The sequence below is a fragment of the Beauveria bassiana genome (assembly GCF_000280675.1).
Source record: "Beauveria bassiana ARSEF 2860 unplaced genomic scaffold BBA_S00023, whole genome shotgun sequence".
Lineage (NCBI taxonomy): Eukaryota > Fungi > Ascomycota > Sordariomycetes > Hypocreales > Cordycipitaceae > Beauveria > Beauveria bassiana.
This window is the reverse complement of record NW_007930858.1, coordinates 319,782-345,849: the sequence shown is the minus strand read 5'-3', so window position 1 is coordinate 345,849 and position 26,068 is coordinate 319,782. Positions and strand designations below refer to the sequence as shown.

Here is a 26,068-nt window from a genome sequence, read left to right as displayed (position 1 = left end):
TGTAAGGCTAGCCGAGATTGGTAATCAGTGGGGCCTCCGAGCTCTCTGGCTATCCACAGCTTCAAAAATTTCTTTCCCAGTCCCAAGCGTCTGAAAAAAAAAAAAGCTAACCATCGTGCCTACGGCAAACTCAACGAGGACAAGCCTACACTTGGTCTACGCCTACCAGCAACACATTTCAGCTTGTTTCCTGTTGACTGGTCTTTCCAAAGCAGCTCTACGTGACATTCTGCTTTTTCAATTCCTCATCAAACCCTCAGCATCTCTCAACTTCACAAAATCCTTCGCAATGGCTCCTTTCGTTAGTCGTGGTGGTCCTCGCGGCGGTGGCCGTGGTGGTGGTCGTGGAGGCTTTGACGGTGGCCGTGGAGGTCGTGGAGGCTTCGGCGGTCGTGGTGGTGGTCGTGGAGGCTTCGACGGTGGCCGTGGTGGTTTCGGTGGACGAGGTATGCTGTGATGGCCTCTTGTGATGCCACAAGGTGCATGAACTGACTGGTCGCAAATAGGTGGTGCTCGTGGTGGTGGTCGCGGCGGCCCTGCTCGCGGCGGTGCCCGTGGAGGTCGTGGCGGTCGTGGTGGTGCTCGCGGCGGTGCTGGCGGTCAGAAGGGCGGTTCCAAGGTCATCATTGTAAGTTTTTCTTCGCCGCCTCGAGATGTCGCGAGTAAAGCTATCGCGAGATACCGGTCCAGGCATGACCGACCAAGTTTGCTAACACTCGTTGCCTTTAGGAACCCCACCGTCACGCTGGTGTCTTTGTCGTCCGCGGCGGCAAGGAAGACGGTATTGCTACCCGCAACCTTACCCCCGGCGATTCTGTCTACGGCGAGAAGCGCATCTCGGTCGACGAGTCTGTTCAGAATGATGACGGTACCACCACAACCACAAAGGTTGAGTACCGCATGTGGAACCCCTTCCGCAGCAAGCTGTGCGCTGCTATTGCTGGTGGCGCCGACGACATCTACATGAAGCCCGGCTCCCGCGTCCTCTACATTGGTGGTGCCTCTGGTACCTCCGTCTCCCACGTTGCCGATCTCGTCGGCCCTACTGGCTACGTCTACGCCGTCGAGTTCTCTTCCCGCTCCGGTCGTGATCTCATCGCCATGGCCTCGAAGCGCCCTAATGTCGTCCCCATCGTCGAAGATGCCCGCCAACCCGCCCGCTACCGCATGATCGTCCCCATGGTCGACGTCATTTTTGCCGACGTTGCCCAGCCTGACCAGGCCCGTATCGTTGCCATGAACGCCAACTGGTTCCTCAAGGTCGGCGGCGGTGTCCTCATTTCCATCAAGGCCAACTGTATCGATTCTACTGCCCCCGCTGCTGAGGTTTTCGCCAGCGAGGTGCAGAAGATGCGCGCAGAGGCTATCAAGCCCAAATTCCAGCTCACTCTCGGTATGCCGATCTTGCCCGCATTATTTACTGACCGCACATCGCTAACATTGCATCAGAGCCTTTTGAGCGTGACCACTGTCTGGTTGCAGGTGAATATACCCGTGTCAAGAACTAAAAGATGTGTCGAGAGAAAAACGATGAGCAACACGAATAGCAAGCATGGGTGTGGGTACGCCGACTTCTGCATTGTCGGTTACTACTCACCGTCCGTTTGGAAGGCATCCTTACTTGCTTGGATCTTGTTTTGGCAGTGACTGTTTCGTTTTGGGCTTTTTTCTTTAATGGCTCCTTTCTTTCACAAGGCGCGCGGCGTTCGGGCATATGGGGGACTGTATCATGTACATGGCTTTGATGTAGTACCGGTATTCAAGCCACAATCTAGAAAGCGTATTACAACATCGAAGCTGTGATAACAAAGGCGAAGGTGGTCGTGACTGGCGAAGCAGCTATAACTACTCGGGTAGACTAGGACGTTCACGCTTAACCTCGGCGGTGCCGTTATAGGAGTGACATGGCTGCTGAGCGCAGACAAGGAAGCCAGGAAGTTGTCTCGTTTGGCCTCCTGCACCCTTCTGTCCGGCCCAAATATCGCACTGGTGGCCTATCGGAGGTTCCCGTGCAGTGGCAGGCTACTTACCCTACACTGCAATTTTTGTAGATGCAGATGCTTACTCTTGAGGAGTCGTGTGTTTTTCACCGATTGACCCGGGCAGACAGTCATTTATATGTCAACTTTACGATCTTTAATCATCGCGGGAGGGGTTGCTACAAATGGGCCTTTCTCTCTTACACCTGTTGCAGGATCTATTGTCATTCTTCGAGCATCTCATAAGTGCCAAAGAACATACCGCAGAGAGTAGAATGATTGCTCTGCACAAATTATGACATCACGGAGCTTGAATGCATACTGATCTCGCCATCGCTTCATTTCTTGGCCCGACTATGGCATGGTGTAATATCGTACCCTTTGCCGCGAATGTGATACACATACATGCATACGAATATGGCAGCAATGAAGCCGTCATACACTGCCATCGAGATTAGATCTCATGAAGGTGGTACTCAGCTCCTATTCCCCTTGAATTGTCAATGCCAGAGCTATACATTTGTTAAGGCGCGAGCAACACTGGCGGTATGACGACCATCAGTCTAGGGGAATCTCACGGCTTTTGCTCTGCGCGTGTTTGACAAGGCCGATAAAACCACTGATAATCTCCTTCAACCATTGAGTCTACAGCTGAGTGACACATGCGGCACAAAGTTATGGCTAGGGCACTGTGGTACTCTGCCTGGCACAGGGAATTCTGGGTTTTATTGCGACAAATTCCTCAAATTCCAAATGCAAGGACAAGCCGTCTTCGGAGACCCCATCGATAAGACGGGCTTCAAAATGCCGAGCCAGGACCGAAAACCCCGTGAGCCATTACATTGAGCTACGGAGCTTCAACTGAACCGCCATGTCTGGAAAGTCGAGGGTGGCATATGGGGAGTATGTCATTCTTTGTTCGAGAAGCCGTCCGGGAAGTGGGCATCTCCTAGAATCGCGGGGTCTGGTGTTGGTCATCACATGGTCTGGATTTCCCGCTTTTGTCTTGTTTTCGCCTTTATTGAAACAGAAACTGCCCTATAAATACATTGGCGTGAACCTGCAACAACTTCCCATGTCGTTTAGTGATCCCACGGGTGCTTCCAGCCCATCAAAACCGGTCCTGTAGGAAAGAAAAATGTTAGCTTTTTCTGCGACAAGGAGCCATTTTCAAAAGGCTATATTTTTCAGTGTTGGGGTATCGGCAAGGCGAATCGTACCATCTTTCTTTGCTCGGTACATCAACTAGAAGCGGTGCGGGTTTTGCATCAGTAAGGGGGGCTTCTTCGAATTGGAAAGTCGGTTATAGTATAGGTTCTTACCCAGAACCACATGCCCGCTCCAAGAGCAGTGGCGGTCAAGCGGTAGATGGGAGCCACATGGGGCACAGGCGGTTTAGGGGGGCCCATGGCGATACAATGAACCATCCAGTCGTGGGATTTCTTTTTTGCGCGATGCGTTCACGTCGGTCCCTGTGCAATCATATGGGTTAGCAAAGGCTTGAATTGGGAGCGTAGCCGGAACTGCCGTGACATCACACACCGTCGTAAGCTGATTGGAAGTGGTACCGGGCGATTGAGCCTGGCCTTTTGCTGCTGTCGTAGGTGACTATGAAGCTGTCACGGCGCATACCGGACGCCCATTGAATTTGGCAATCGCTCGGGATGACTAAGCGAATCTGTCAACGCTTTGGTTTGTTTAAAAAAGTGGCTACCGTTGGTGCCCACAAGTCTCGGGACTGCGGAGGCGTGATGCATGTTGATGAAGTGCTGCAACATTTTACAGATAGCGACGCGCCTGCAGGCCAAAAAAAAAAAGAAAAAAAAATTCACATCTGCGCGCAAGTTAGCCTAGCCTCGAGATGTCAACAGGGATTTTTACATAGGCAGACAAGTAGGTAGATGAATAAGGTGTCCAAGTAGGTATTAGCGATTGGTGGGCCCAAGGCTCTACACTAGTTAGCTACCTTACCTAAAACCTATTCCTATTCGTACCTAGGAGAAGCCGGGGCTGCAATCTGTCGCCAAGTCAAAGTGAGAGAGGGTGACTCCAGACACGGTGGCACGCTCACATGCCTGGCAACGCCACTACTGCCCTCCACCTCTCATCTCTCTCCCTCCCCGATACGGAACTATTCTGCTCTGTAATGAACCATACGATACCACGGCAGGCACGTCGCAATATATCCCACCTGGCCCGTCTTTATTCAGGCACGCATTTGACGCTGATTCTCTTTCGTCGCATATCCTGCATTGTCGCTGCTTGAGTTCTGAGGGGGGGGATGAGACAATGTCCAGCACCAAGGCTACGGCTATGAGCACTCGCTCTCCTACAATTAAACGAATCTGTATGTTTACCCAACGTCCCCGTTTTGAGTCTTTTGAGAGTCTTTTTCTGTCTCTTTTCCCTTTCATACTTTTGTTGTGCTCCGTCGTTATCTTTGTGTTCCACGAACTGTTATTGCCCTCAATCCTCTTTTTTTTGACCCGGTTGTTAATGCGGCTCGCCATACATAGTACGTGAGGCAGCTGAGATATCCAGCTCGCCGTCCCGCGATTACGCGGCGCACCCATTGGAAACAGATCTCTTTGAGTGGCACTTTACTCTGCGCGGACCGCCCAATTCCGCCTACAGCGAGGGCGTCTATCACGGCCGTATTGTGCTGCCCCCAACGTATCCGCTGCGCCCTCCCATGTTTCGCTTCACCACGCCGAATGGGCGCTTTGAAGCCAACCGCGAAATCTGTCTCAGCATCAGTGGCCACCACGAAGAGACTTGGCAGCCCGCATGGGGTGTCCGCACAGCACTAGTAGCGTCAGTACATGAACCTTGTCCTCCCACATTGTCCGCTACAAGTACAAGTGTTAACTGGTTTTTCTTTCACAATCAAAAGTTTACGGAGTTTCATGGAGACTGAAGCGCGGGGCCAACTGGGAGGGTTAGAGACCACTGATGACGTGCGTCGGCGGCTTGCAAAGGACTCTGGAGCGTGGATCTGCAGCACTTGCGCAAAGTCGAATGCAGAAATCATCAAGGACTGTGAAGAACGCTGTCAGGATCCCGATAGCACCGTCTCGGACGTCGCTGTTCCGCAGGAGCTCAAGATGGTTTGGAAAGATGAGCTAAAGACTGATGATTCAAGGCAAGAGGATCAACCCGCTGCGGAAAGTACATCTGAAGACTCGGAACTCGCCGAGGGCTTTGTGCAAACGGCTCCGCAGGTTTCTACAGTCGTGAACGGACATACTACCGCCGCACCGCCACGGTCTCCCCAAATAGCAAACCTCGAGCCTCCGCACAATGTAGCGCCTACTCAAGAGCAAAGGGTACATGCTACACCAACCCAAACTCAGACTACGGACGAGGCAATACCGCTTTGGATAGATAGGGCTATTGTGGTTCTTGTCGTTTTACTTGTTGCATTGCTCATCAAAGTGCTATTTGGATTATAGTGTAGACCTTTACCTTGAGTCAGGCGTCACGGAGTTTCGAGTTGGCGGACAAGTTTTAGCACTTTCTTCTTTTTATTGATTCACCATTTACTTTGTCACGATGCACCACGCGCCTAACTCCACCGATGCACCACAACCAACCACCACCATTCCTCAAGCGTAATGCCGGAATGCTGCGTCGCTCTGGTGAAAAGTCCCGTCTTGAGGCCCCAAGAAATAATGAGTTCCGCCTCGAACACCTCGAGTATCGGTGCGACAGCATCGCATATGCCCGTGACAGACGTGATGCCTCTTGTATTAAACGCAAAACAGACGGCACCCAAGATATCTGCCCATCTCTGCTCATCAAGCTTGCCGAAAAAGTCAATCCACTGTGGTATCTCCCTTGTGCGGCCTTCTCGCGGCGGACCAACACCTTGGACAGCTTCAAGTATACCAACGTCACCGTTGAACAGATAGGATGGGGTTGGCTGAACTTCCAGATCCATGTGGTAGTACGATTTCGGATACTTGCGACTTTCGTAATTGCCCGGTTCAAAACCAAAGGGTATGTTTGGGACGTTTGTTACTCTGACTCGTATTCGTTCATGGGCGATTAAATTCGTCAGTGCCATCATCGCACCGTCAGACAGCGTATAGGGCACTTTCATAGCACTGCTGCTTCGGAAAGCCTGGTCGAGACCCTTTTTGAAAGACACTGCATCGAGGTACTTTTGTCTGTGTGCGACCTTTGCCAGAACAGAAGTGTACGCTTCATTGAGCCTGTACGGCCGTCCGCCGAACGGCGCTCGTTTGCTTTTGCAAATGACTCTCTCTTTGGTGAGCTGGTCAATGGCTGTCTTGAGAACCAGCGTGTTTCGCTGCGGCGTATCTTTCGAAAGCATTGAGAATCTCTGTTTGACATCTTGCGGGGTGTAGTCAGTTTCGCTAGTACAGCATAGCGAGCGGATCCAGGATCGAGCAATATCAATGGTGTCGGGTACAGGCTGCAGTTTAGACAGTTTGACCTCTGTGGCTGTCAGCGACCCGGGCTGAAGCGAAGCAGTCTCGAAACGAGAGTACATCGATGACTGAGGATGGTAAAACTTCTCCTTCCAATCTTCCGTGTTTTTGCTACCATCTTCAAGTTTGAATTCGTGCTGAAATCTTTCCCTTGAGCTAGGAAGATACAGCTGCTCCTGGTCGGGTTGCCGCATAGTCCACTGTATAAGGCCCTTCCAGTCATATTCCAATGGTCTCTCATAATCGGGCATGGCTATCTCATCGGCTTCAACAGCGGCGATGAAACGGTCTTGGAAATCTTGCGTTGCCTTCAAAATAGTAGAAGCCTTCTCTTTGCGAATTCTGGCCCAAAAGCGTCGCAGCGCTGGCAGTCCAACGGTTGGGAATAAGCGAGCCAACAGACCCCAATCGATGACTTTGTCTATACCACCAAGTAGGCTGCGAATGGCCACAAACGCCGCCAAAAGTTCATCGCTGTCGGGACCCGTCTGTAGTTCTGCAGTCATTCCCCGCTCCTCCGTATCAAGAGTGAGAGCAGTCAGGTTTCGCGAAGTCAGTGCCGCGCGTTTTGTGACGGGCGGCGCCATTTGAGGAGTACTAGCAGAGATTAAGCCAGATTGATCATGTGCGGCAGCAGATGGTGGCTCAGGTTCCTCATCCGCCGATACAGAGGAGGAAACCAATTCATCCTCATCGGCTTTGATGACAACAACTTCGGGCTCTGTGCTCTGTTGCTTGTCCGACTTATGCCATTGTATTTTATGCACCCGTACATGGTTTCCAGCGTCACCACCTAGGAAGTTGATGAAAATATTGTGCTTTTGCGTGGGCAACTGCTCGATGTACTCATTCTCCATCTCGATAGTCAGACACATTCTGAGTTTCTCCACGAAATAATCAAATTGTGAGCGATCTTCGTGAGCAGTAGAGAGGGTCTGATATGGCACGCGATAATGTGATGTCCAGGAAAACCATCCAGAGCCTGCAATCCAACCATTTTGTTGCATCGCTCTGGCCAAACGCTCGAAAGGACGCGTCACGCTATCGCGAGCCCACAGCGGCGCTTGGTTTCCAATAAGGCCATGACTATTTTCGTCGATGTCATTGAAGAAAATATCCAAGGTGATCCCAGCACATGCGGATAGAGAGACCTGTTGGATGTCATGTGCAGGAGGCAAAACATCAGTAACGGGCCAGAAATGCTGACCCTGGTATTCATCCACAGCATGGCTTGCCTTCTCGGCCACGCGCCTCTTTTTTCCGGGAGGGCTTGGAATATCGCCAGTATCCGCGGCCCGTTTCGCCATTACTTGGGCCGCATATACCGGGGCGCTCAACGTGGCAACACCAGCAGCCAGTGACCTCCTACCCCGCCCACCAACCTTGCTGTCTTGTCGAAAGGATTTCGCCATAGTGCTGTCTTCCTCTTCCTCTTCGACGTTCTCTGCTTCATTAGCATCGCAAGGAACTCCTGGCATTTGATGTGGGAGAATATTTGCCGGATAAAGCTGCCGAATCGCCTCAACGAGGGCCCTGGTCTCTGGGGCGAATGCCATGACTGATGGGATAGTGATGATTTGGCATTTTCCTATTCGGCCATCCGGTGCTCTAAACGCGTGCCACTGGTCGAATATCTTCTTCTCTCGGATCATCTGTAGCATGACCGATTTGATCTTTGCACCGCTGGGGATGTCTCCCTCGCACTGCTGCAACTTCCAATGTTCAGAGACGAGAATCTCTAGTGATTGTCCGGCTGGAAGTGCCCCACTGTACTGGTTCAGTAGTCCAAGAATGATATTCATCAATTTATGACGAAGGGGATTCTTTATGCGTGGTTTCTCTAAGGCTTCTTTGATGCTCTCAGCCGGGAAAGTAGTGTCTTGCGGGGCCAAGGTGAGAGCAGAAGGGCGAGCCTCGGGCACCTCCAAGATGGTCTTTTGCAAATGCGGTAAATTCCCTGAAGCTCCAAGATCTTCAGTTATGCCCTCAGTACTGCGGTGCCCAACAAGTTGCCGTGCCGAGTGTTTCGCGAAAGGGTCAACTTGCCGCGGTGGGAGGGTGGAGAGGACCGTCAAGAGCTCTGCTTGCCCCGACAAAATTGAGACATCTTCATTGACATCCGCAGGCTCAGGACTCCGAAGATGCTTCTTTTTGGCTGGTGGAGTAGCAAGACCCGAATACTCTCTTCTTTCGTGCATGGTGTCTTCGTTGATAGCCTCATTGCGCACTCCCTTGCTGGTGGTGGATAGGTTACTTGGATAAACACTATTTGCCTCGGTAGGAAGCTTTCGCGCAGGCGGTACTCGACGCCTGCCGGTAGCCAAACTGGGTTTCTTGGGGGCGGGCATGAGCTGAGGCTTGAAGGAGGGATTGCAGGGGGTTTGCGACTTTTCGAGATGATACTTCAAGCCCACATCATTCTTCCAAGTCCCATCACATTTTTCGCATCGAAATTGACGATTGCCAGGTGCTTGGGCCTTTGCTTTGGTTGATTTTTTGCTGGCTTGGCTGCCATCGCGGGTTTTCGGACGACCACGAACGCGTGCTTTTGGTTCCGGGGCCTCATTGTCCGCCACTTCATCCGGGCTGTCAACCTTAATACTCTCCTCGTGGGTTTCTGATTCGGCTTCCTCGACAATCAAGCCGGCGTCTCCTTGACCCTCAACAACTACGGATTCAGCAGCGGCTCCACGAGTTACTCTTTTTGCTGAAGTGTGTACCAATGTCGATTCCAGATTGCGGGGGCCATTACTTTGTTCCGAGTTCAGCTTCTTCGGGCGACCTCGTCTCTTCTGTTGGGAGAGACCTCGCTGGCACAGGTCTGACAGTGTTGATACTTGAACGGTGTTGCCATCTTGAAGGTCCAGAGGCTCGAAGTTGTAGGGCTCGGAGGAGGCGCGGTGCTGTTTCTTGAGCTTCAGGGGTGATTGAGAGGCTCTCTGTGAAAGAGTGCTGTCTTGATGTATCTCCGAGTTCGGCATAGTGTACCAATAGAGTGAGGAAGACTTTCCAGGCCGGCCGCGCTCACTCTTCACAGTAAGATGCTTTGTGTTGCTTGGCTGAATGTTGTCAGTCGATATCGAAGCTGTCAAGCCAGCCAGGTAGCGCGTGAAGCTGGGTCCAATAGTCATTGCGCATAATTGCGGATTCGTCAGCCCGTTAGACCCTGATTCTTGAATGCACAGTGCAACAAGAGAAGTTATTGGGATGTAAATGCACCAGGAGGGGCAGTGTGCTTCTCCAAGCCCTTGGGCGCTTTTCAGCATACCAAGCATGCTGCTGTCATCTTCGCCGAGCTCTTGTGTAGCGTTCTTCCATGATTTTGTTGTCCTTTTACCAGTGGCTAAGAAAATGGACCAATCCCTTGCATTCATTTCTCTATTGAAACGAATACAGTCTTTGAATATGCGATTGTTGAGCTTTGCGGCGACGTATTGAATAGTGCCGCGAGCATTGAGAAATCTGCATATCTTGGAGATAACTTTCATCTGCCATGCCATCCCCAAGACCCCAAGCTTCGACTTTAGATCTTGAAGGCGCATGACATTCCACTCTTTGCAGATTGCCATGATCGTAGTGGCAAGTACTTTGTAATCGATAGAGTCACCCGTCCACCTCGTATGCCATGGCACAGGCTCCAAGCTTTCGACTAAGCATTGCCTTGAAAGAGTGATATCCATCTCGGCTTCTCTTCTTTCGTTCGACTCGTCTGATATGGAGGGCGCGAGGAACCTGAGCCAGAGCTTGCTTGTTTTGGTACCGCGAACAAGGGTAGTCCGCTTCGTGATGTAGCCCTTCTCTACTAAGCAGCTGGTTCTCTTTGGTACCGATCGTTTATCTTGACCGACAAGCCTACCCAGATCTCCTTGCAGAATTCCTTTGGTTTTTGTGGAGGCAATACCTTGTAGCAGAATCCATTCTGATCGAGGAATGCGCTTATGATCAACTCCATGCCCAGCCAATGATTCCCACATGGTGTCTTCTGACACAAATATTCGTATCGCACCTTTATCCTGCGGGCTTGTATCTGGAGGCGGCGCTTTTGACGTGTGCTCCGCGGCAGGCGATTCGCGCTCCAAGGAGAGTATCTCACCTAGAGGAACGCCATTATATTTCCGAAGATTCCCAACTGATACGTCATTTCTATCTACCACCCATTTCCAGATGACTGCGGTGGTGCGATAAGCTTCCGACTGTGGATTTTCCAAAATCTGCAAGACATCATCTTGAGAGGGTTCTCCCTCGCTTAACGAAAGCAAGACGAGAATTGACGAGAGGAGTTCCGTTACAGTACATCCTAAGATTCGTTAAGAAATGAACCACACATATTACTAATTGATGACCTTTATGGCGGATTGTTTGTTGAGAGCAAATGGGAAACCGATGGGCAGAGAAGTAAGTTGGTAGATGGAGGCGTACCTTGTTCACCGGCGCAAGACGCAAGAAGCACTATGCGCTCAAGCAGCCCCTCAAGATTTGTCACCATGGTTTAAGATGCAAATATGTCAACGCGACATGTTGTAAGTGGATGATGAAAAAAATGATGGCTTCATCGTTTGTTCGCAGGAGTTGAACTCGCAACCAGAGCGCGCAGCGTCGCGCTCAACGCTAAAATTTTCTCCTTCGAGAACTGTGGGGCGGATAGCACGCTGTCAGCTGTCGCGATTCTCAGTGTCTGACAACTTGGAGGCCCGACTGACAGCGAGGACCTACCTATGTACAGCCACCTTTAGCATGCAGTAATAGAAGAGCGGTCGATACTTCATCATGCCAACTCTACCCCATAATATATATATTATACATCTGGCTACCCGCTCTGTTTCGTGTCCAATTTCTGTTGCTCATGTTCTCGGATTCGTCGATATGCCTCAACCACGTCCTGTCTTTCCTCCTCTAACTGCTCGCGCCGCCGCAAGCTACCAGCAGATTTTGGCACGCTTCCAACATTGACCGTGGCTGTTCCAACAACCTTGAGAAGTCGCGACTGCTTTTTGTGTAGTTCCGGAGGAGCATCTGCCACATCATGCAAGCTGAGTTTCACCTCCCCTCTCTTCTTTTTCAAGTCTCCCCAAGGGTCGTCGTCGAAGGCGTCTTTGCCACGTTTGCCCTTCTTCTTCTTTTTACTGCCTTCATCATCGTCTAAAATAGATGTGGGAAGAATGCCGCTTGCTTCATCGTTCTCGAGCTCACGTTCTGCTGCCAGTTCTTTTTCTTCCTCCCTCTTTTCCTGTATCTTTCGCTCCTCTTCTCGCCACTGGTCGTATAGTTTGTGCATTTTGCGCTCTTTTCGCGTTCTTTTGATCTTGATGCCATCTAAATCCTTGCTGCCTTTGATACCCGACTTTGTTGAGACCCCTGCCAATGGCATTGCAGCATCTACACGGGCTGCAAACGCTCGGAGATCCTCACCGGGCTTTATTTGAAGTGGTTCGCTTTGTCGATTGGGCTCTGATGTCGTAGACTGCTTATTTCTTCCACCGTCGAGGCCAGAATGTACCTTTTTGCCGGCCGTAAATGCCATCAATCGTTTGAAGGCGCGTGGCGCATCGCTGTCGGATTTTGCCTGACGGCGCTTCTTTGCTTGCCTAGACGTGCCATTCGAGGCAACAGAATTGACAGGAAGTGGCAGTGCCCTTTGCGAAGGCGGCAAATTGAAACTGTGGCTACTATTAGTCCCAAAGTAGGTGGTGGTAACAAAGCACATGGACGTACTCCGCATCGTCGCCTCTTTTCCGCTTGTGCTTGTGCGGCATGCTGAAGTATACTAGCGTTGAACCGCGATGTATGAACTAGTTCCACGCTGTTGAAAGCCTCGTGATATGATGGCTGTCCTTTGTGCTGTTAAAATGCTGATGCACCATGAGTCCTGAAAGCCAAATCAAAAAAGTTGGATGCAAAGTCAGGACCCGTGGTTATTTTGTGGGTCGGCGGGGCAGTCTGATCATGGCTTTTTGTCTCGAACAACGGCAATGCATGCATACTTGGACATGTGCAAGTCAATCGCGCAGTTTAACTTGTGGAGAGCTATCATTTCGTGCAAGATCGATGGGACTGCTACGAGCCGAGAACGTGGGTTGAGTCAAGTTGACATGGGTTTGCCTTGGCCACCCGCGATATGTTTGCGCTGCGGCCCCGCAACTGCCGAAGAACAATAGTAAGAGATGGCGCGCATGGATCTATCTTTACCGTATTGTGACTGCCGTCTCAACTAGACAGTACCTCGGCTGTTTTCTCTTAGTTGAAAGGGTCTTGAAAGGGTCCTTTGGCGTATTTTCGTCGGCCAATTGAGAGCTCTTGACTATACCTTGACCCATCCGACCAACGACGCCACGACTACCGCTAAGTGGCCCGATTGAAGAACAATACTAAGATGAGTAGACGGATAGACTTGTTTCGTAAGAAACAATATGACTTTGGAGCTTTGACGAACACCTGTCTCGTGGAAGACGATATGTTGTCGCAAGACATAAAAAGGTATCATTTCCTGCTCTTCTGTCTAGACAATCATCATCATCATCACCCGCACATACACTCACCTGCCTCATACACAACAAACCATATCCCAACTTTTCAAATCAACTATTTCCATCATGCCTGTCCTCCAGCACAACAAGCCCACCAACAGATGCCAGGGCAAGAACACCGGCTCTCTTGCTCGTGAGCTTCAGCCCAAGCAAGCCTTCATGCCAGACCATGTCGAAGCGGATGAGAATGTCAACTCCGCAAAGACGGCTACCATGGGCTCGGCCTCCAATGAGAAGTGGAACGGCTACCAGGCGTGCACCATCATGTAAAATCTTGGCTACTTGCCATGATTTTGCGTTTCGCTTCGTCTGACCAGTGAACGAGAATCACATCGTCTACTTGGTCTCAACGTACCTCTTACTCGCCAATTTCAGCTCTTTATTTCACCATCGATTGGCTTTGGCCTTTAACACAACCTGTGTGCGGCCAAAAGCTATTTTATTTTAAACACCAAACTTCGACAACATTTCCGCGGCAACTTATGGCAGGCCTAAGCGCTGCGCAACGACAATGTGGAGATTGACTGGGTCCTGTATAAATTTCTTTTCTTCTACGGCTTGAAATTGGGGTTTATTTTTAATTCAATGGAATTCAAAGGAATTGCTACTATACTACGTTCCAGTCCAGTTTTTTGCATGCATGTTCTTTCTTGGTAGATGGTGAGAGCAGTGAGACGGACCAGCGGAGAATGGCCCGCAGTAGAAAGCCACGAAGTATACGGATTAGAGCTAGAGTAATTGCTCTATGTAATGCTTCGTTCTGATCGCGAAATGTTCTCACCTCAATTTCGCGACTCTCTTAGCTACCTGACATGTAACACGCTTCGGCCGAGGTAGTTTGCTTTTGGCCGCTCGAAGGCTTAGCATAATAAGTTCTGGCACGACATTTCAGCAATACAACAATGGTACGCAGGCAGGATAGTAGGGTTTAAATGATGGGAATACTTTTGTGCACCACGGAGGATTGACTATATTCTACGAGTATCTCTCCACAGCCTTGCAGGAGATTGGCTCTCTGCTCGGGAACCAATGTTCGAAGGAAATTTGCCTACCTATGCGGCTACGGTGTATTCCGCAACTCACTTACTGTTACTTAAAGCATTTGCAGTGCTATTACAGTATGGAAAGTGACGCCCCGCAAGCTGGCTAAAAAGAGATGGTATGGTGGTGGGGCATCAGTTGGCGGTGAGAAGATTTCAACGGCAGAATTTTGAGATTTTTCTGCTGGACTTTTTTTTAAGTGGATTGCAGCCTCTAAGAGAGTACAGGGTGAGTCGCAACCTCGGATTTTCTTCATTATTACCATTTCCCAATACCCGGCAGGTCTTTCGTTGTCTGAATGGCGCCGTCAAAGAGCAAACTGCTAAGGCAGTCCAAAGCCCTCCGCGATGCTGCTTCAAAAACCTCGTTGCATGCTGGCGAGTCGTCCGACGAAAACGAAGAAGGCGCTCTGAAGGTTGGGCTTTCATTTTACCAGCTTTTCGCTGAAACAAGCGCTAATTCACAATCACAGTTTGATATGGAGGGTATTGACGATAGTGATACGTCCGAATCGTCTATTGAGCTGGAAAAACGCCTGCCCAAACGCACTGGATCCACCGAATCAAAGAAAACTCCTTCGGCAGATGACGACGATGACGACGAGGAGGAGGAAGAGGAGGACGATGAGGACGACGAGGACATTCCTGTTTCAGACCTCGAAGATTTGGACGAGGAAGACCGGGAAGACCTCATCCCACACACCCGCTTAACGATAAACAACACGTCTGCCCTCCTTGCATCTCTTGATCGCATATCCATTCCTACAGGCAAGACCGTGCCGTTCGCATCGCATCAAATCATCGTTTCCTCCACCAAGACGGCCGAGTCTATTCCTGACGTGTCCGACGATCTTCAGCGAGAGCTTGCTTTCTATACTCAATGCCTCGACGCCGCACGACAAGGTAGAAGCAAGCTTCTAGCCGAAGGCGTACCATTTTCTCGGCCAAAGGACTACTTTGCCGAGATGGTCAAGGAAGATGCGCACATGGAGAAGATCAAGGCAAAATTGATCGAGGAAGCCTCTGCGAAAAAGGCCTCGGCCGAAGCACGAAAGCAGCGTGACTTGAAGAAATTCGGCAAACAAGTCCAGGTTGCCAAACTGCAAGAGCGCGCAAAGGCCAAACGCGAAACACTGGAGAAGATTAAAACTCTGAAGAGAAGTAAGACCAGACACTATCGTATATTTAGTAACACGCACTAACCTGAATTTCTCAGAGCGCCAAGAGTCTAGCGGCGACGTCGGCACAAAGGAGGGTGATCTGTTCGACATAGCAGTCGACGACGAGATTTCCAAGCACTCTCAGCGGACTTCTCAGCGGTCTGGCGCGGGCCGTTCATCTTCAGGGCCGAATACAAAGCGCCAAAAGAAGAACGAAAAGTTCGGGTTTGGCGGTAAAAAGAAGCACTCGAAATCCGGTGATGCGATGAGCTCGGGCGATATCAGCGGTTTCAACGCCAAGAAGATGAAGGCCGGTAGCAAGAAGATAAAGGCAAGCCGCCCTGGCAAGAGCAGGAGAAAGGCAATGTCGAGCAAATAAAACTTCGTGGTGGATATCTGGATGGTGTTTGCATCGTTCTTAGGCGTCTGGTATTCATGTACAAAACAGTCACATTAGAGGAGCTCCTTGTTCAACTGCTGTCAGGATACCACTGCATTTTACACGTGAAGAGACGACTGCATGATTTACATTGGAACATGATTCATCCAAATTCATCTATGAAAACAAAAGGATATATAAAGATTTCGAATGAAGTGAGGGGTAGAAAGGGTGAACATCACACCGATACAGAAAACCAGTAGCAGTCAGGTATCAACCTGGCTCACTATCGCTGTATCAACTCAGTTGTAATGATTGAACAAGCCTGAGCTATTTTCGCACACCAAGTCCTTCCCCCCATGCAGGATGTCGCTAGAATGTTATTGGCAACCCAAGAAAATGCAAGCTGATGCAATCGCCGAGTGTTGAGTAAGAGAATCACGAAATATGGTTTGCTTTTGCTACCTCTCAGGCCTCCAATTACCTTGAATAGCCAAAACTTTGCGCCGGGAGCGAGCCAGCAAGCATGCTGCCCATTGATAGAGCTTGCCATGGTCGAAGAGGTAGCAGCAATTTCGTAAACAGTCCGGAGACCCAAGACATGAAAAGTTGTAAACCCAAGTCATAACCGCCCAAGTACGCCTGAAGAATCCCATGGTATCGAAAAGAGAATGTGGAGTGTCTCAAGATGCTCTGCCGCGCCAAGAAATGACGGCATATTCAACGACCTGCGACTTGAGGATGCGGCAGTCAAATGAACAGGATAGTTTGCCAAAAGCCGCTTATGATTATGCCGCCTCTGATTATTGGGAAGCTGCGACACACCAGTGGCGGTGAAAAGCCCAGGCGCTCTTTTGACATTCCTTACTGCAGTATTTCGTCCGGCGGCATCGGCGGCATTTCGCAAATTGCCGTGGAAATTCTTCCCAGGTTCCACATTGATAGTATGCGCACTGTCGAATACCACCGCGAGTGTCGTCTTTGCGACACAGGTTACGCATGACCACGCCAGCCCAATACTGCATGTCAGTACTATGATATCTGACGGTGAACTTTTCGACGAGTGGGAAAAGATTAAAGTCATTTGGCAGCAGATATTCTTCATCGACAGCCACAGAATCGTCAATCTCTTCGCCGTCGCCTTCGCCATCGAGGGCTGCAAGATCTTTGCTGATGGCGAGCCTAGGGACCAGGTGGCTGTTTTGGAAATACGAACGGAGTCCACAATATTTCGAAACGTAGGCAAGAAGCTGCAATGACATGAGGACATCTTCTTCCCTCGGCATGACGGCCAGCATTTGTGGATTCGGCACGAAATGACGATCCAGAAGATATCTTGGCACTGATGATGTTGGTGCATTTGGCTGAGGAGGCGAGACCAAAGAAGGACGGTTTGGGGACAGACCAATGGGGGGTACAGGAGCGGGTGTCACATCGCTTCCAATGCTTCCATCGATTGGCGAGCGGTGAGTGATATTGAAGGCACCAGTGTCTTGCGTCTCAGAGACAGTTGCGGCAGTCAATTCGAGCGACTCTGTGGCCAGCATCCCTTCGCCATCATCCATTGTGATATCTTGTATCCCGACAGCTGATCGCATGTCTGCAGTTCCAGTCATTTCTGCATCGGGCGATTCATCGGATGGCATGCTGTCGTTGTTGATATCGTCGACTTCGGCGGTGGAGGTTTGATGGCGAATCGATGGCCTGCGGCGCTGTGGAGTCGTCTCATCGATGTTTGCCGTTGGCATCACGGTCGGAGAGCGTAGTTGAGGGAGCGGAAGCGGTGTTGTGGGGGAAGTTGGCTGGGAGACAAGTTCCGACTGCCCCAGAAGTGTCATGGATGCCAAGCGGTCGACATCTCTCACGGGACGTACGAGGCCATCAATAGCTTCCATCATAGGAACGGCTGGTGCAAGGGGTTGGACAGCTTGTCGAGTTACCGATGCCTGGCCTTCAGTGGCTCGAAAGCTGTGGCGATGGCGAGTTGGTGTAACTGCTGGTCTATCTGAGGTTCCTGACCTTACGGGGGACGATGCAGAGGACGCCTCCGTTCCTTGACGGAGAGCAGCAGTAGATGGTCCGGCATAGCTGGCCGTAACATCAATCGATGGAGGCAGCGCTTGCCGTCGTAAGGTTCTGTGCTCTGTTTCGTTGCGTGAAGATATATTCGCAAAGAGGCCGGAGGCCCTGGAAGATACGCGATGATCGTGGCTGCGGTGTCGATGGTGGTGCTCGTGTATCTGTTTCTGTTTCGCTTCGTCTGCTTTTTCACGACATCGATCAATTACTTTGATGTAGTTGTCGAGAATGGTTGCGATGACAGGAACCATGTCGGCCTCAACCACACGCGTGCGCACATTTTCCGTTCCGCGCACACCAATGTTGACGACACATTGAAATGCTAGGTTCCATTTCCACATGCCCATCATGTCTTTGCTCCTGCCTTGTTTCAGGATGCAGACAAGTCTTTCGATGCCTCCATCGACAGTCAAGATGTCTCGAATACGCGCGGAGGATGTTGTGAGGTATGCGAGATGGTTGAGAGAGTTGATCAGGGGTAGAGTCGAAGTGCAATCCAGCGCTCGGCGGTCATACAACGCAGTTGTAATGCCCACCGATGCTTTGTTGACGTTTGGTATACTGAAATTGACTTCTCTCATCTTGGCAGTCTCCTATGTGAAAAGGGCGCTATCGCCAAGATTTTGTCCGAGATACGATTCACGTGGGAGCCTGCCACCGCGGCTTGAGCACCTTTGAAATGGATGATGCCAGTTTCCAGCAGCGACGGAAGAATTGGCGACCGAAAGCGAGCCGCTGGGGCGTGGAGGAGTAATGATGTGACAAATGGTATTTGTGCAGTCGGGTTCGTTCGGGGCACGAGGAGTTGGGCCGCGAGAAGAGGTGCTTCGAGCGGGCGGTGCCACGGCGTAGGGATAGTGCAGATTGTTGCCGGTGCCCTGTAGGCGTCTTTGAGATGGCTGCGATGGTTCTCAGGTGAAGAGACCGGCGCGACGTGAGATGCCAGTTATGGCCGAATAGGTCGTGTTTCAGGCAGGCTTTAGGGCCGCCAGGTCGAGTCGTGAGCTAAATGTCTTGAGTAGTGGCAATAGGACGGCGAAAACCGATGGTGTTGCGAGTGCTGACACGGTAAACACTATTTCCCAATGATGCTCGCCGATGGGCTGGGAAGGATGGGTATTGACGAGGCGAGATGAAGAGAGTCGAGGAGGAGGTTGGCTGAGGAAGACTTCATCCAGCGACGTCAGGGAGATCTAGTGGGCGAACGGGCCTCTCTGGGTAAGCACAGCGTCAATCTGACAGCACAGGGCTGTGGTGCACTGTGGTGCGCTGTGCTTACAAAAAGTCCCCTGGAACAGGCTCTCGGCGCCTATCTGTGTCGGGTACCTAGGCCCCCTAGGCAGCTGATGAGTGCCGCTACCTTACTCGACCCAGCGGCATGCCCGAGGTCGCCGCACAGTGCGGGGTCTTGCCATGGACAAATTATCCGCCACGCTGCCAAGCTCCCTACCTCCGTCCGCTACCTAGTGTAGGTAGGCTTGCAAACGCCCACTTTAGAAAGACTGGCCCAACGCTCCGTGGAGCACAGTCCTTGGTGCACCGCTTTGTCCATGTTCACCGGTCTCTGCATGCTCGCCAACTACTACCCTGGATGCACGCCACGAATGATGAAGTGCCTTAAATCAGCTGCTTCGCGTGAATTTTGAAGGAATGCTCTAGGTGTGTCCTTGTATTCTTGAACCAGTATTTAGCAATAATTCAATGGACTGAATAATCAAACGGCCTTATTTGTGTCCACACCAGCGTGCATCGGCTACCTACCTAGCACTAGGTACTTTGGAAGTTGGCGCTGACCAATTTGCAAATCACCTGTGCGGACTACCTCATGTGGTAGGTAACCTGTGGGTGATAGTACGACAACTCCAGCGTGCACCTCCACAGCCTCCCGCGCAGTTAAATATGACCTGCTCGTCCAGACAATTAGTCGGGTACCTTCTAGCGTAGAGAATGGTCGGTGTAGGTCGAGCAGAGAAGCCGCCCACCTCTTCACTTGCATACCGATATAATCTTGCCAAATTCCCACATAATGAGCGTACCTACGTAGCTAGGTAACGTGCCCACAATCTACACCCGAGGCCATACACAACTTATCAGTGCGGAGGAGACCAAACATTCTCTGGCGCAGAGATGCCACGCATTCCTGCACAGGTACGAGAGCAGGGAAAGATCAGTAGCTGCTTCTTAATAACTTGGGCGATTAGCCGCGTCAAAACCAGCTGAGCGCTCGAAACGCATCGTGGTGCTGCGTGACCGACACAACATTACACAGATAATGACCGGTAGATAGAAAAAAAAAAAAAAAAACAACACGTCAGGGTATCGATCATATAAATATGTATAATACACAGATAGTCGCTAATCACCGCTGATTTTGGCATGACGAAAATACTTCATACCAACCCACGCCACCACAACCCATACCCAAGCCATGACGCACGTAAGTATTATAAGGGCAGGATAGTAGCCCACTATGGGCAATGTCGGGTCATCCTCTAACTCGGGCGGCGCATAAGGCGTCTTGCCAACGTCCCATGCCCAGCTCCAAACGTCAAGGCAAGAGCCCATGCCAATGACAAAGACCAACCATGTCACTGTCAGAACAACCCAACCCCACCACTCAGTCTCCGCATAATCCCAATCGGCATCTGAAGTAGGTATTGTATTCGTAGAGATGCCACTGTATGATAGTGGTGATTTGACCGGCTGGAAGGAGTTCGGGCGAGGTGATGAGGCCCGTGTAGTAAAATATGAATCCGAGCCCGAGGAAGAGGCCGACAAATTTGGCCTTGAGGGGGTCGCATTATGTGTGATATGTAAAGCATCATCCTCGTCGGTTGTTGATGTATCCTGTGTTGCCTGAGCATCCGTATCGCGCTCCGAGTCGACTGTGCGCCCAGGTCCAGCAGGCGTGTCCAGTGATTCAGGGTTTGCCTGAAGGCGTATGTCCGCAACATCGAGGCCAAGGGCATCGCGACTGCCATTGGAAGTCACGGCGCGATTGTCGGGCAAAGGGGAATATGCTGTGGCTTGTGCTGTATCGATTGCCAGATGTTTGCCGTCGCGCTTGTCCCGCTGCGCTCCTCTGCCGAGTAAGGCAACCTTTCTAAGGGAGCCGCGCCTCCGCCGTGTTTTCGGCTGCGCTGGTATAGAAGTGGTATGAAATGGCCCAGGGTCCTGTGAAGAACCTCCATCGGCCGCGACATCAATCGGTTGCGGTCCCAAGGCCGGTTTCATAAAGGGAAATCTAGACAGCAGTCCAGGCCCAGCGGATGGCTTCTCTCGATGCGGCGACGGCATTGAGACTGCGTCTTGATGAGATTGTGACGTATCCATAATATAGTCCGAGCCCGAATCACTGCAGCAATGTAAGAATCAGCGGCCAAGAATGGCCTTTCGAGCTGTCGGCGTTGATTATTTGAACATTGTAAATCGACCGTTACGTTGGTAGGAGCTCTATTCCTGGGTGTTAGCAGACCTTGGCCGAGGACAACCACAGTCATTTCGAATCTTCCCACCTGTTGGATAAATTCGCATCTGCCCGTAGACGCGCGGGTTGCCACTGCGCCAAAGTCTTCGCGATTGAGTCTTGTGCCGATTTCAGCTGCTAAAGGCATTGGTAGGTCCATATCCAGGTAGGTACCCAGACGCAAGGTCCCGCTCTTCACCCCTGATGAGAGCGAACATCTGGCAACTGGGTACCCACTATTACGCCTCAACCTTCTGGCGCGCCAGATCAACATCCATTGTCGGCGCAATCTTCTCACCTTCAACGTCGCAAATTGTGCGCGGCTGGATTTCCGCTGTTCTAACTTAGTGTAGGAATTCATCTTATTAATACTGGGGCGCATGGATTCTTCCAATTTCTACCCCTCAGACACGTCGCTACCCGAGCTTGTCGTCGACGACACAAGCGCAAGCCACACTGAACGTTCGACGAAGCAATACTCCTCTGTTCTGCAGCCCTCGATGCTCTCCCCGGACAGCGCCGTCCTCTCCAAATCCACGATGGCGGCAGATGGCGCAACACAGCAACCCAGCGGTCAATCGACGCCCACCAACCCGTTCAATTTCCAGACGCAGGTTATATCTACCTCACCCATCAAACCAGTAGGGAAAACCTGGCCTTTTCCATGAGTACAGGTAGCTCAGTATGGCTGACTCGTCCTTTGGAAACAGAACATTGGTCAACGACGAGGACATAGATATAAGCACAGCAGCATCTCCACACAGCATCAAGTATTTCAAGAACCCCCTCAACGGCCGCCGCTGGTTCTCCCAGCATCTCTGCCAATTCCCACCGTGAAAGAGGCGTGGAAGAGCATGAATAAAGATCAAAAACTGCGCCTGTACTGGAGTCTGTCGCATCTTGCCATTGCTGTGTTTATCTTCTTCAAATCTGAGGGTTCGCTTTCGGCAACCGCGCTGTCGCACCTTGTCTTTTTTGACGCCGGAAGCGCAGCCGTTTGTGTGGCTGTTGATGTTCTAGGAAACTTCGAAGTATGGAGGCGCAGCAGTATTCGCCATCCATTCGGACTAGAAAGAGCCGAAGTCCTGGCCGGGTTCGCCATGTCTATATTCCTTCTGTTCGGAGGGTTTGACCTTGTGTCGCATAACCTCAAGCATCTTCTTGAATCCGTGGGCGACCATGAGCCGCATCATGAACATGTCCATGGGGAAGGTCCGGCAGGCTCTGTTGACCTTGCCTGCGCAGCTGCTATTCTTAGCACGCTGGCATCCGCTTACGGCCTCAAGAACCACGCTCGAATTGCCAAGGTCATGAGGGTTTCGTACCTCGCGTCTTTGCCAAGCATCCTATCGAACCCCTTTCACCTTTTGACACTTCTCTTCTCCACCCTCGTCGCGTTGCTGCCGCTCTTCTCGATCGAACTCTACATCTGGCTGGATAGATTGATATGTGCCCTTATCTCACTGGCCATGTTTGGGCTTGGAATGCGTGTCGCTATCGCGCAAGGCCTCATGCTGCTCATGTCTTACGGTGGCACCAACGGTGGTGCTGAAGTGTCTTCCGTGATCCAAGACATAGAGTCCGAAGCCAGTATAGCCAGTGTTGATGAAGCACAATTTTGGCAAGTTCACTACGGACTCTGTATGGCCAACTTGAAAATCAGCGTACAAAAAGGGAGTGACGAAGTGGCTCTCAGCAGATTACGCAACAGAATCACTTCGTTGATACAGAATCGCCTGGGAGGAGGTTACGGTACAGGTGGCAACGTCAAGTGGGAAGTATCGTTGCAACTCAACGCGGATGGTAGCTCATAGATCTAAATAAAAACGCCATGTTCACTACTAGAATACATTTAAACTCAATGGAGGAGGGTATCTTCATTCGGCGACTGGTAAGCTAGGTATGCATTGCTATACCAGAGGTGCCCGCAATCATGGCTTTGCACAACGGGATGCATGATATGACCCGCCGTCAGTGCAATTTCCAGGTCCACTATCACAACAAAAAGGAACCAAACAGAATCGAATCACCACACTCCTCTAGAATAGTCCCCATCTGCCACGTTCTTTAGGAAGCTTACGGTTGGACGCGAGGCGCTCCCGTTCGAGGCCTTCCAACTGTTTCAAGCTCTCCATCTTATCCAGTACAAGTTCTAGTAACTCTTTCCTGCGAATAACCTCCAAATGACGGCGGACTTTGGGATCCTCTTTGGCGAATCTCTCGATATCAGCGTCTGACAAATGCTTGCCCAAGCGAAGATCGAGTTCCCTAGGAAAATTGTAATAGAATTCCGATAATAACTCCACATTTAAGAAGAGTACAGCCGTTGAGGCGAGCTTTGATGCAGCAGCATCAAGAAATATTTCGGGGCAATGGTATTTGTTCTTCAGATTGGCGCATTGCTTCGATTTGACAGCCATTAGGCGCAGTTTTATGATGTCTGCTCTGTCACGTAGAAAGACTGCTTCACGGCCTATCACTAGTTAGCTTCTCTCTGCTTTTGCTAAAGGATTTTCATATACTTGCCTTTGCTGAGCAATGCAGCGCTGAATCCACCAGCGCCACTGCGCCCGTCGCCTTCCACGATAACATCGCCTTTGCGAGCCTTGTCGACAAATGACATAACCTCATTCAGTTTACGGCGTCCGCCAACCTTAGCCTCAAGCGTTGAAAGCGCCGTTTCGCAATCATGCAATTCTTTCTTTAAGGTATTGCTGACATGTTGTCTCCCTTGAGCCCACTCTCGTTCCTCGACATCGATTTCGAACTTATAAGGCTTGATGCAGTTTTCGACCTGGTCGCTGGTACTGTAGAATCGCTCATTCAAGATTGTTGATGCAGCGTCCATGACTGCGCTTCTTGCGAATGGGTGATTGGAAAAGCTGGACTGGTCCAGAAGCGCTTCAACGTGATCTTGAATCGCAGTGGAAACGACAGTGGTTGCCAATCTCCCAACACCAAGCTTTGTCAATGCTGAAGAGGAAGCATCAAGCTGACGACGCCAGTAAAGCGAGTCAGCATCAGCCTTGGGTAGATCCGCTAACCTGTCTGTTTCGGGAGGTGGAGGCAGCAAGTCTGTGACTGGTTTATTCCAGTACCTGGCTGCGAGCAAATCGAGCACTTTCTGGTCCAATTCACTCTTCAAAAGTTCATGCATCTGAGGTCGACCGAATTGTTCCGTCAATTGCTTGAATGAATGCTTCAGAGCATCGAGGCTTTCCGCCAAATATGACTCCGCGGACAGTGGGCGATCGTTATATTGCACCTTGAATTCATATGTGGCTTCTTCGAGCTCTTGACGGATAGCATCACTTGTAGTCTGCAAGCTGGAAGACATGGTTTGCTCCAGCACATGCATGAGCTTCTTTCGAAGTGTTGTTGTTCCGACGTTGACTCCAGCTTCCGGGCCGTATTCCAGTGGATGTGACGAAAAGAATGAGTTTTCGTTTTTCGTAATAGTGGCCAGCAGATTTGATGAGCCTTTTTTGAATAATCCTTGGGACTGAGGTGCTTTTGATACGACGCCGACATAGCCGAGGCGTAGTGGGTATTTCTTATCGTTCAGGATTTCTGCTCCTCGTGCCGCATCCACGAGATCCATCTTGGTTATTACTCCAATAGTTCGCTCGCCTCGTGGGTCGACTCGCCGCGAGGCACGCAGAGCAGTAGAGTTGGCAAGATCGACATCCGCGGCAGATATGGCGAGGATCACGTTGGGCGGCTGGATGTACTTGTCGCAAAGTTCCGATATCTTCTGTTTCAGCTGTAATGGCTGGTTTTGGCCTACCACTTGGATATAGCCGGGTAAATCTATCAGCGATAGGTCCGGTACATTCGGAGAGTAAACTGTGAGTTGAATGGGCTCGTGAGACACGCATTCGGAGTCTGGAACAGCCAGATTGAGGTCGGTCAAAGTTCTTTGAATGGAGGTGAAATCAGTGATGTGCTTGAGACCAAGATCGGGAAACTCCCCATATTCCTCAGCAGATCCTGGCGTGTTGACAAGAGTCAGCTCGATAGGTCTGCGAGTTACCATGTTTGACCCCTTGGGAAGGAACTCGTGACCAACGATCGCCTCTAACACCGAGCTTTTACCCGAAGATTGAGAACCAATAACGACGATCGATGGCAGTGTAAGTGTGCTAGACTGGCCAACTTTTTGTAGAATCGTCCGAATTTCGATCATCTTCTTGGTAAGGATCATCATTTGATCGTCCCTGGCTTCCTCTTCGCTCGATGAATCGTCTTCTCCCTCGTGCGCGTAACCAGCCGCAGCAGCTCCGACAGCCGTGGCCGCCCCGAGTTTGCTGTGCTTGGGGTCGTTATTGCCACCATTGTTGCCGCCGCTGCCGCCGGTAGCTTCTTGGGTGGGCTGAATCAGATTCTTCAACCATTCTGGAAGCTCGATTTGCTCCTTCGTATTTTCCCAACCCTTGTATGTTTGCTCGGCAACCCCCTTTGCGCTACCGAAAAGATTCGAAGCGGTGTTCGTGACTGCGTCTTTTGTCGAGTGGAAGACATCGATGGCGTATGCGCCAGCCTCTGTGGAAAATTAGGGCATTGCCAATATAGACTTCTGTTTAAAGTGACTTACGGGTTGCCTGATACTGAACCCAGGCAAAAGTTGCTATTGCCAGGCCGCCAAACATTGCAGGAATTCGTACAAACTTCAGCATCAACTTCGGTAGGAACCTAACGAAAGATGCATTGCGAACAGTAACCGCATTATGAAAAGCGTTACCACCAAGCCACATACGCCGCTGTGTTGCGCGAATCGAGCCGTCTGCCTGCAGAAGGCCACCAGTTTGGAAACGATGGATGTAGCGGGTCGAACTGACGGCGTTCGCATGCCGTGAGGCGGTACGAAGCCTTCCCACCAGCATCTGCCCGCGCATCGTTGAAAAGTATCGCAATAAAATTAGTGTAAACGTGTGCGCAAATGGGCTGAGATGTGCGCCTCAGAGGCTGATTGTCGAATCCTTTATGC

The 26,068-nt window shown here is 50.9% G+C and overlaps 11 protein-coding genes across 11 annotated transcripts; 4 read left to right on the top strand and 7 right to left on the bottom strand.

Annotated features, from left to right (window-relative positions):
* Nucleotides 1-289: 289 nt before the first annotated feature.
* Nucleotides 290-1,508, top strand: BBA_07224 (fibrillarin-like protein; the record flags this gene model as incomplete). The annotated part of the gene is made up of 4 exons (XM_008602321.1): nucleotides 290-446; nucleotides 507-628; nucleotides 730-1,393; nucleotides 1,450-1,508. 4 exons carry the CDS (start codon nucleotides 290-292, stop codon nucleotides 1,506-1,508), a joined length of 1,002 nt encoding a protein of 333 aa, XP_008600543.1.
* Nucleotides 1,509-1,671: 163 nt separating this feature from the next.
* Nucleotides 1,672-2,321, bottom strand: BBA_07223 (uncharacterized protein; the record flags this gene model as incomplete). The annotated part of the gene is made up of 3 exons (XM_008602320.1): nucleotides 1,672-1,771; nucleotides 2,031-2,036; nucleotides 2,242-2,321. The coding sequence occupies 3 exons, from the start codon at nucleotides 2,319-2,321 to the stop codon at nucleotides 1,672-1,674; spliced, it is 186 nt and encodes a 61-aa protein (XP_008600542.1).
* A 740-nt stretch (nucleotides 2,322-3,061) lies between these two features.
* On the bottom strand, nucleotides 3,062-3,388 carry BBA_07222 (uncharacterized protein; the record flags this gene model as incomplete). The annotated part of the gene is made up of 3 exons (XM_008602319.1): nucleotides 3,062-3,102; nucleotides 3,200-3,224; nucleotides 3,302-3,388. 3 exons carry the CDS (start codon nucleotides 3,386-3,388, stop codon nucleotides 3,062-3,064), a joined length of 153 nt encoding a protein of 50 aa, XP_008600541.1.
* An 880-nt stretch (nucleotides 3,389-4,268) lies between these two features.
* BBA_07221 (ubiquitin-conjugating enzyme) lies at nucleotides 4,269-5,431 on the top strand (the record flags this gene model as incomplete). The annotated part of the gene is made up of 3 exons (XM_008602318.1): nucleotides 4,269-4,326; nucleotides 4,496-4,793; nucleotides 4,873-5,431. The coding sequence occupies 3 exons, from the start codon at nucleotides 4,269-4,271 to the stop codon at nucleotides 5,429-5,431; spliced, it is 915 nt and encodes a 304-aa protein (XP_008600540.1).
* Nucleotides 5,432-5,544: 113 nt separating this feature from the next.
* BBA_07220 (TFIIIC transcription initiation factor complex subunits Tfc3, putative) lies at nucleotides 5,545-10,919 on the bottom strand (the record flags this gene model as incomplete). Its single annotated transcript, XM_008602317.1, has 2 exons — nucleotides 5,545-10,730; nucleotides 10,853-10,919. 2 exons carry the CDS (start codon nucleotides 10,917-10,919, stop codon nucleotides 5,545-5,547), a joined length of 5,253 nt encoding a protein of 1,750 aa, XP_008600539.1.
* Nucleotides 10,920-11,240: 321 nt separating this feature from the next.
* BBA_07219 (uncharacterized protein) lies at nucleotides 11,241-12,186 on the bottom strand (the record flags this gene model as incomplete). The annotated part of the gene is made up of 2 exons (XM_008602316.1): nucleotides 11,241-12,090; nucleotides 12,146-12,186. 2 exons carry the CDS (start codon nucleotides 12,184-12,186, stop codon nucleotides 11,241-11,243), a joined length of 891 nt encoding a protein of 296 aa, XP_008600538.1.
* Nucleotides 12,187-13,023: 837 nt separating this feature from the next.
* Nucleotides 13,024-15,536, top strand: BBA_07218 (Ebp2p-like protein; the record flags this gene model as incomplete). Its single annotated transcript, XM_008602315.1, has 4 exons — nucleotides 13,024-13,223; nucleotides 14,326-14,413; nucleotides 14,471-15,158; nucleotides 15,214-15,536. 4 exons carry the CDS (start codon nucleotides 13,024-13,026, stop codon nucleotides 15,534-15,536), a joined length of 1,299 nt encoding a protein of 432 aa, XP_008600537.1.
* Nucleotides 15,537-16,339: 803 nt separating this feature from the next.
* On the bottom strand, nucleotides 16,340-18,196 carry BBA_07217 (MYND finger protein; the record flags this gene model as incomplete). The annotated part of the gene is made up of 1 exon (XM_008602314.1): nucleotides 16,340-18,196. The coding sequence occupies one exon, from the start codon at nucleotides 18,194-18,196 to the stop codon at nucleotides 16,340-16,342; it is 1,857 nt and encodes a 618-aa protein (XP_008600536.1).
* Nucleotides 18,197-19,970: 1,774 nt separating this feature from the next.
* Nucleotides 19,971-20,948, bottom strand: BBA_07216 (uncharacterized protein; the record flags this gene model as incomplete). The annotated part of the gene is made up of 1 exon (XM_008602313.1): nucleotides 19,971-20,948. The coding sequence occupies one exon, from the start codon at nucleotides 20,946-20,948 to the stop codon at nucleotides 19,971-19,973; it is 978 nt and encodes a 325-aa protein (XP_008600535.1).
* Nucleotides 20,949-21,461: 513 nt separating this feature from the next.
* BBA_07215 (cation diffusion facilitator family transporter) lies at nucleotides 21,462-22,895 on the top strand (the record flags this gene model as incomplete). Its single annotated transcript, XM_008602312.1, has 2 exons — nucleotides 21,462-21,722; nucleotides 21,792-22,895. 2 exons carry the CDS (start codon nucleotides 21,462-21,464, stop codon nucleotides 22,893-22,895), a joined length of 1,365 nt encoding a protein of 454 aa, XP_008600534.1.
* A 225-nt stretch (nucleotides 22,896-23,120) lies between these two features.
* Nucleotides 23,121-25,976, bottom strand: BBA_07214 (Dynamin, GTPase domain-containing protein; the record flags this gene model as incomplete). The annotated part of the gene is made up of 3 exons (XM_008602311.1): nucleotides 23,121-23,349; nucleotides 23,604-25,623; nucleotides 25,676-25,976. 3 exons carry the CDS (start codon nucleotides 25,974-25,976, stop codon nucleotides 23,121-23,123), a joined length of 2,550 nt encoding a protein of 849 aa, XP_008600533.1.
* Nucleotides 25,977-26,068: the final 92 nt, after the last annotated feature.